Below are 9270 nucleotides of genomic sequence, written 5' to 3' on the forward strand. Positions count from 1 at the left end.
TTACGCCGTTTTAAATTTGGTGAAATATCACTTAAATGCGGGGCCGGACTACCACATTTGGTGCCCTGCATACTCGTTTGGTAATCCAGCCCTGCTTAAATAACATCTCCTCCAGAACCACCAGATTCAGATGAAACTTGCTATTTAATTTTTTTATTTTTATTTATTTAACCTTTATTTAAGTAGACAAGTCAGTTAAGGACAAATTCTTATTTACAATGATGGCCTACCAAAAGGCAAATGGCTTCCTGCGGGGAGATTAAAAAATAAATAAAAAATACAATATAAATATAGGACAAAACACACATCACAACAAGAGAGACAACACAACACTATATAAAGAGAGACCTAAGACAACAACATAGCAAGGCAGCAACACATGACAACACAGCATGATAGCAACACAACATAACAACACAGCATGGTAGCAACACAACATAACAACAACATGGTAGCAACACAACATGGTAGCAGCACAAAACATGGTACAAACATTATTGGGCACAGTCAACAGCACAAAGGTCAACAAGGTAGAGACAACAATACATCACACAAAGCAGCCACAACTGTCAGTAAGAGTGTTCATGATTGAGTCTTTGAATGAAAAGATTGAGATAAAACTGTCCAGTTTGAGTGTTTGTTGCAGCTCATTCCAGTCGCTAGCTGCAGCGAACTGAAAAGACGAGCGACCCAGGGACGTATGTGCTTTGGGGACCTTTAACAGAATGTGACTGGCAGAATGGGTGTTGTATGTGGAGGATGAGGGCTGCAGTAGATATCTCAGATAGGGGGGAGTAAGGCCTAAGAGGGTTTTATAAATAAGCATCAACCAGTGGGTCTTGCGACGGGTATACAGGGAGGACCAGTTTACAGTTATATTTAGCATCTATTGACGCAATATTTTCCAAACTAGTATGTCAAACAACATTCACATGGGTGTGGTCTTGCACACAAATGCATAAAAATTAGACAAAGATATTCGTATTGTAACAAAACTTGGTACACATGTTCCAAACACTGTTAAGACTCAACATATGCAAGCAGATTCAGATTGACCACACGGTGGTGCTGTAAAGGGCACATGTTTATATCTCTTGATCTGTTTGACTCAGAGTGATTGCATTTGGCACACATGCTCAGGGATTTGAGTCTAGCTAACCTGTAAAATATGGTTCAGTTTAGTCGCACGCTGGCGCTGCTGGACAGTCAAAACCATTCATGCAAGCTCATTGGCTCATAGCAGCCATAATGTTTGAGCTAGAGGCCTGGAAAATATTTTAAAACATGGGTACATAGATGCTATATACCAAATTTGGTTCCAATCGGTCCAGCGGTTCTGGAGAAGATGTATAAAGTAGTCAACATCATTGAAAATGGTCCAAAATCACTCAAAAGCATTTTGCATGATCTGTTCGATGTTGAGTTCTGATATTTGGCAACTGTGGTAAGGAGTACAGAAGTAGCTCATCCCAGGGCAACGTGTCCAATTTGTCCAATTCTATGATGAGCACAGCCTCATCTGGGGGAAGCAGAGAACTGCACAGCCAAGTCCTGGCAGCAGAAGGACCCAGTCAGTGACCCCACAGACAGGCTAATGCAACAGGGAAGACATGAGATGGATCTCATCTCTAACTACAGAGTATCCAAAAAAGAAACATTGGACTGTCTTTAATTTTGTAGACTGCATACTAATTGAATGGAATTCTATTTATGTAGAACTGTCAATGCCAATATTTTCTTGAGAAAATGAAAGGCTTGGAAATGAATATGTTGCAGAACATACAGTTTATGAACGCATCAGACCTCAGCTCCAAACCCACATCACATCAAACCAAGATCATGGATGAGCATATCGATCTATTGAGAACTACAATCAAATGACAAAACCAGGAGTGTCTTTCTTTGAACTATGTGCAATGCATACTACAGGTAACCTTTATCAAATTCTTAGCAAAAGATCAGTTGATAAGCACCTGGCTATGTTTGCAGGTGTGGATACTGCGCAGTACATATTTGCGGTGATGTCTTGCCATGCACGCCCCTTGTCTTGATCAAGTCGTCTGACTTAACTATGAGATCACCATCCCCATAAACATTCAATTCAAAAAAGGAGTCACAGAGATTTTCTCAATAAAATAAATAATTAAATAAAGACAATTGAAACCATACAAGTTTAACGGGTATATGCCTACTTTCAGGGGCAGGCCTTGTCGTTTAAATAGAAAAGAACCTCGCAGTATGCCCATATAGGACTATCTTACAAAACAAAACACTTTTATATTTTAAATGTTAAATAGGCCTACCTGTATCCTATATGCCAATGCACATATATCAGGGAAGATTAATATTATATAAATGTTAATGAATATATGTAAAACAATATAAATGTAGTAAATAAAACAACGCCTTCTTGCTGAAAATATGCATATAACGGAAAAAACTGTTGCATTTGTTTATAGGCAAACAAGAAATAGTGTGGACCAATAAACGATTTACATAGTTCTTCAGAGGAAAATAGTGGCAAAGACCAAAATACAGTACATGCCAAATATTCATCATGCAACCACTGTAATTAGCATGGTCGGGTGAACAGCAACGTATCCTTAAAAATAGATTTACCGTTAAAAAAAACAGACGTTTGTCACAGACCCTCTGGGCATTCAAAAACGTCTAAATGTTTTGCTTATTTTGTTGGTGTGAAGAGTAGGCTATACATGTGTTTGAAAGAGCAATCATAATCAATCAATTTAAATCAATTTGCGTTTCAATAGCCATACGATTTATTGGAAAATAAAAGGCTCCAACTTCACGACGCATAGAAGCAATAGTCTTAGCCTAGGACAGAAAGATGTAGGCCTCACATACTGTATGCTCCACATCATAGCAGACTAATCCATCTGCCATGTGCCCAATGTATCACATAGCCTTCCTTCGCCATGGGTAACCAAAGTGGCCTAATCATCACTCTCACTCAATCAAGCACACCAAAGATCCCTCAAATATCGATGTTCGAATAGGTCTGTACTAAACCAGAAATTGCATAGAAACCGAATGAATTGAGTGTTGTTTCCATATGACCATTGTGCGCAGATTCAATTAATTGCAATTAAAGGGTAGGTAAATATTGCTTTTTTCAAACTAAAGTGCAGATTTTTCATGTGTGTTTAGCACAAATCTTTATTGGGTCATGACTTCCATCCAGTCCACGTTTCATTAATTGTGGTAACTTTTCGGATGGATAAAAATGCTAATACTCTTGCAAATGAAATGTATAATGCAAACTTGTATCACGGCCAAAAAATGTCACAGCATATGATAAATCAGTAAATGAATTAAAAATAATGGCCCATAATTACATGTTAATTCTATCCATTTTAATAATCAAATAGGCATATCTTTAAAGAGTATATTTATCCTTGTCGTGGAGAACAGCTTTTTGTTTGGATTTTAATTTCCAAGCGCATGTTATCTCCGAGTTCCAAGAGTGTAGCTTAAACTCTAAAAACCGGAAAAGATTCGGTGGAGTAGCTAGGCTAGAATACACACGGAGGAGGAGACCAATGAAATGGGGAAAGAGTCTTGAGCGCAGCCAACAAGATTGACGTAATGGATGCGTCAAATTAATCTGCGCACACTTGAGCCTTCGGGATGGACACATTTCCCCTTATGGGACAAAGATCATTTCAGTCCCTTTGCCCAAACACGCCGTTTTAGATCATCTTACCAGAAATGCAAGCGCAGAGCTGAAGGAAAAACGCACAGAAAAACAATTTTCCTCGTCTCATGTGCAGAAGGGTGAAGACAGCACTTTTCGACCATTGGCAACTGGTAGAGGAAAACATCTCAAACCAAAAGCAATGGGTAAGCACTCATTATTCATTTTGCATGGATCTTTGACTCGTCAGGAGATAATGTTTGCATAAATAGAGATGTGAATGCATTAGGTTTTAGCTTTATATTGTAGCCTACTAGCTTGTCCTCAAATCGTGCGTCCTTCTATCATTCCAGTGGCAGTGTCCATGTCTCCATTTTCATAGGCAATTTGATTTTTCAGACACATTTGGAGTGAACTGCTTGACGATGTTTGAGAGCATAATAGGTTGGAGAACATTGTAGTTGAGAGCCATAACAGTCTGAGTGATATAGATTAAATCAAGGCGAGGGAATGACTTTTCTGGAACTTGAGTGGGCATTATGCTAGGCTAGGCTAAACAGGCTATTGTTTAAAACACCGTAATGTTGCTATGTCGAGTCTATGCACATCAATGCAATTCCTTATTTGTTTCTTGCAGATCAAACATATGGAGAAGTAAACCAGCTTGGTGGGGTATTTGTCAACGGGCGACCACTTCCAAATTCGATTCGGATCAGAATCGTGGAATTAGCACAACTTGGAATACGACCCTGTGACATCAGTAGACAGCTTCGAGTCTCTCATGGCTGCGTGAGCAAGATACTAGCGAGGTATAACGAGACGGGTTCGATATTGCCCGGTGCCATAGGAGGAAGTAAACCCCGGGTCACAACACCCAACGTGGTGAAAAGCATAAGGGATTACAAACAAGGAGACCCTGGAATATTTGCTTGGGAGATCAGGGACAGGCTTCTTGCAGATGCAGTTTGTGATAAATATAACGTTCCCTCCGTCAGCTCCATAAGCCGCATTTTACGCAACAAAATAGGAAATCTTTCTCAGCCGGGCCAGTATGAGAACAGCAAGCCAACCCATCCTCAGCTATCCTACAACCACATGTACCCGTACTCATACCCCAGTGCAATGTCACCCACTGGGACTAAAATTGGCAGCGGTCACGGTGTACCCATCACAGCGGGCCATGTCAGCCTCTCCCGTCATGGATGGCCTTCGGTGCACACAGTCAGCAACATTTTGGGCATTCGAGCCTTCATGGACCCCTCAGGTAGGTGACAAAATCAAATATTGTGCATGTATGTTACTCTTGCAGCTGAGTTGTTTTCTCATGCGCAGCAGCATTGTCCATTGCGCGCTCAAATGAATAACATTGGTACATTTATGCATCAGTCAGTGTGGCTTGTTAATCACACAGATATATCAGATTATTTCACATGAATGAAAAACAATTTAAAACAACGAACGCATAGTCAACAACAGGGATAGATAAATATATTAACGATATAGGCCTAACTGTAAATAGTGAGAAGTTAATATGGGCTGAAAAGGCCTAATGTATAATTTTGGAATGGACGAAAGTTTAAATAATATTGATAAAGGAGCCAAATGGCACATCTGCTATAAGCTATAAATGCAAAATCATCTTGAACTGTGTCGATGGGGAAATAGCTTCCGTATAGGCCTATCAGTGTGAGTCCTACTTTGTGGTTTGGCCTATTCATATTTCTACAACGATCTCGTAGTCCATTATGAACGTTAATTAGGCTAAACGTCTTATTTTATGTCGGATATCTTATTGTTTCTCTTCAAAGTATAGCATTATAATCGCATGAGACCAACAGGTCCAACAGGCCAAACTACAAACCTATAGGAGTTACATCAGCAATAATGTAATATAATATGTGTTCTAAAATCTCAAGAATTTACAAAAAACATGGCATTAAAAACGTTGTGGCCACAAACATTCGATCTGATTTGATCAAATAAAGATTGGTTGAAGTGTGTGTTTATCAGATAATTTCCCCAAGAATTTAATAAAAAACATCTGTTTATCATAAAATGTTCACTACCATCCTGTATTTTAGCAAAAGGAATGTTCTTAACACAAGAGCTAGATCCCAAAATACATTGTTTAAAATGCTCAACTGAGTTGGCTTCATATCGAATAAAAACGTACATTGGTTTGTTAGCCTAATAATGTTATATTCTACACTGAAATATTTTCCACAGCCATTGCTGGAGCAGAGGGGTACCAATCAAAAATGGAGGAGTGGGCGAGCGTTAACAGAGCGACTTTTTCCTCTGCCCATGGCGTCAACGGAATAGAGAAATCCTCCCTAGAGGCAGACATTAAGTATCATCAGGTACAATTATGAAACAAATACATAAACAACGAATATGTTCATAGTTTGATCAGAAATCCGTTTCCACAAGATGTCCACTGTAAATATATGCATGCATATAAACGTTTTGGGGCGTTTTGCTTCTGCTGTGCTTAAACGTTTTTTTTCTTCCGTTTTTTTTCAGTCTTCTTCAAACCTATCTAGTTATGTACCTGCTTGTGCCTACTCTCCCCCAAACCAATACGGGGTGTATGGTGGGCCAGCAGCTAACTACATGACAGCAGGCCACCACTGGCAGTCTCAGAGCGCAAGCCTGGCCCACCCCAACAGCGGAGCAACCATCCAAGGTGGAGACCTCCACACGGCAATGTCTTTCAAACACTCATCACGAGAAGGTAACTAGGCAAGTTGTTTTTTTAGGTTTCAAATCTTCCAGCGGATATTTTAATTAAGCACAATGGCACACATATATGCAGCTGTCAATCAAAAAACATCTATTTTTAAATGCAACTCGTCAAAAAAATGATTAGGCCGTCAAAAAAATGATTAGGCCCCGTGGGTCGAAACCCGACGACCTAACATTATAGGTTTAATTAGGTGGTCGAGGATGACAACGGTTGACATTTAGATCATTTTGTATTTTATATAAATATAGGTCTTTATATAGGCCTATGGCCTAAAAGCTACATACAACGGAAGCTTCGGGCATAAACAACAGAGCAGGCTGTGTTGGGCGACTGATAAGGAAACCATTGAGTTCTTTGAGAGAAGGTTACTTTATTTACTGTGCAAGTCATTATGGTATCAAGTCAGTGTAAATGTACAGAGTAGGCCTACAGCAATAGCATTTCATACCCTCTGGCGATGACTGTAGGCCTTTGGTGTAGGTGGTCTTGAAGAACCTATTAATAATAGTTGAATTATATGATAGCTATTAGCCTAACGATATAGACCACATTTTTCCAAACATTTACATGTTCATTAAATAATGTTACAATTAGCTAGCTATGATGTTCAAATGATGTCTATTTAATTTGCGAATACTTTTTAGGCAACGTTATATATTCCTATTTTCAATAGTTGTGCGTTTGTTTTTCAACGACGAGTAGGCCTGTAGGGAAGGTTTGATTTTGCATTGATAGGTCTACATGATTTCCACAATATCATAACCTTTTTTACGGATAAAAATGTAATTGAGGTAATTTGATATAAATGACAACAGCCGTGCAATTAGCGGTGTCATTTCCAACCACATTCGACTTCATTTGAACAAAATCGAAATTCTGAAGAAAGATAAGCCTATTAATGTTAAGCCAATTAGTATAATTCTAAATGAAATATTTGACTAACCTACATTATCCATACCCTGCTGTTTATCGTAGGGCAATCATTTTGATGGCAGTTACACGCCTGCTTATACTTTTGTGAAGATAATATTTGTGTGAAGAATAAAACATTGCTACATATGGTAGGCCTCAAATTTGTCCAATGCAATGGACACATTGATATAATTCCAACACCGTTTTATACACCTAGGTATGACAGTCCAATAACCTTGATCTCCATCAGATGAGAAACAAGTCTAGGTATCTAATCTTGCTAGGGCATTGGGACCTGACCTATAGTTGACATGGTTATGTGTGCTCACTGTTCTGAATTACGACTTATTTGTTCCAGAAACATACTGTATCTGTTGTTTGTTTTTCACAGGAGACAGAAAACCTCACAGTCCCTTGAGCAAGCACCAGCACGAGGCGTTGAACGTACACGGACTCTCCCTCCCGACCTCAGCTTAATGACCCAACGAGCCCAACGGACCGTCAAGCTCTCTTCAAATAGGCAATGTACAGAAAAGGCATAAAATTATGGGCGAATTTTCAAGAAATCCACCAGTAAGTGACGAGCATACATTTCAAACATCATTCAGTGTAATTGCATTGCAGTTCAATACAATTGTAAAATAATCGAATGTAGACATGAATGTTGTTATAGTGTTGTTCACCTGCAATAATGCAGTGGTGTTGGTTAGGACTTCATTATTATATAATTTTCATTTCACCCATCCAAAACGCATCCCAAATCGAAATTTCGTAAAACGAATTATGTAATTTCCCTGAGGTCACATTGTTTCCACGACGGAAATGGCTAATAGGCGTGCATGCTGGGTGTGTTCAAACAAACATGTGTTATTATGGACTGAAAGGGAAAGTTCAAAATGTGAACAATATCATGTATTTGTAATTTTGTAAATGACATCCGCAAAAACTGTATTATGTATATTTTTTATAACTGTGCTTAATAAAGGCATGCTAAACGGGAAATGCCTATTTCGACATATTTGGATTTCCCTAATTCATGCAGCTTTTCGCCTATTGTTGGATACTGGTCAAATTATGAAATTGTGATTGGTATAATAACTCTAATGGTTTAGTATAACAACTTTGCTCCCGAGGTCTCACTCTGTATACCTTTGACCAGATGCTACCACCCGGACAGATTTATTTATCTCTCACTCTATCTGGGTACGGACGCAGGATCGCAATATAGTTACCAAACAATCAGTCAAAAATAAACACCTAAACGCCCTTCTTATTTGTGGCACCAGACCATGACAAAAATCATAGAGCGACACCTCTGTTGGATAGCCTATTCCAAGACAAACACGAAACACCCGATAATCCAAGAATCAACATACAGTAGTATCAGAACTGGCACTACACAAAGGTCTGAAGCACCTGATCAATCGAAACATCAGGCAGAAATGCAAGTCATGCGTGCGCCACTGCGGTTACGCACCGGTTGCATCAATAATCACAGAAAGATATAGGTACATCTAAAGCTAATAATGCTACGCCGAGAGTAGCATTTATGACGCTTAAAATTGATATTTGTAAATGTAGCTCAATTTGGGACCGCATACTGTGTTGTCTTCAATCTTCAGAAAATATTGGAGCCTGGATTTGAGAAGTTGTTGACTGTGAGCAAACTATCACCAACCGATGAAACCATGCAGACTGGACACATTCCCAGCAACATGTTTCCTTATGCACATTTGTTTTTTAATATTTGTTTATTCCATTTTACAGTGTGCATCTGTTCAACTGAATTTATATCAAAAGTGTATTCAACAATTCAATCGTTGTGAGCTATAGGCCAAATAGCTAGAAAGTGTAGACTAAATGCTTAATCAAAATCGAAAAGATTTATCCTATATTATTATCACTTAGGCCTAACCTATCTATTTTATTCTATTCTATATCACGTTAGGAGTGTGAA

At 38.8% G+C, this 9270-nt stretch overlaps 1 protein-coding gene across 2 annotated transcripts; it reads left to right on the forward strand.

Annotated features, from left to right (window-relative positions):
• The first annotated feature begins 3640 nt into the window (after window positions 1–3640).
• Window positions 3641–8353, forward strand: LOC129817940 (paired box protein Pax-1-like). Of its 2 annotated transcripts, XM_055873538.1 has the most exons (5): window positions 3641–3861; window positions 4293–4919; window positions 5882–6015; window positions 6179–6389; window positions 7705–8351. In XM_055873538.1, exons 1-5 carry the CDS (start codon window positions 3858–3860, stop codon window positions 7788–7790), a joined length of 1062 nt encoding a protein of 353 aa, XP_055729513.1. In that variant the 5' UTR covers window positions 3641–3857; the 3' UTR covers window positions 7791–8351. The 2 variants fall into 2 exon arrangements, with proteins under 2 accessions (XP_055729513.1, XP_055729512.1); XM_055873537.1 differs by lacking the exon at window positions 3641–3861 and having other exon boundaries at window positions 3887–4919; window positions 7705–8353.
• The last annotated feature ends 917 nt before the right edge of the window (window positions 8354–9270 follow it).

This window comes from Salvelinus fontinalis, chromosome 20 (genome assembly GCF_029448725.1).
Source record: "Salvelinus fontinalis isolate EN_2023a chromosome 20, ASM2944872v1, whole genome shotgun sequence".
In the NCBI taxonomy this organism is placed as follows: domain Eukaryota; kingdom Metazoa; phylum Chordata; class Actinopteri; order Salmoniformes; family Salmonidae; genus Salvelinus; species Salvelinus fontinalis.

What these genes read in the sequence shown, in the direction of transcription:
- LOC129817940 (XM_055873537.1), top strand. Translation starts at nt 4,256, where the DNA reads ATGCACATCAATGCAATTCCTTATTTGTTTCTTGCAGATCAAACATAT. An exon ending in AGCCTTCATGGACCCCTCAG is followed by an intron (nt 4,920 to 5,881) that starts GTAGGTGACAAA and finishes TATTTTCCACAG; the next exon opens with CCATTGCTGGAGCAGAGGGG. An exon ending in CAAACACTCATCACGAGAAG is followed by an intron (nt 6,390 to 7,704) that starts GTAACTAGGCAA and finishes TGTTTTTCACAG; the next exon opens with GAGACAGAAAACCTCACAGT.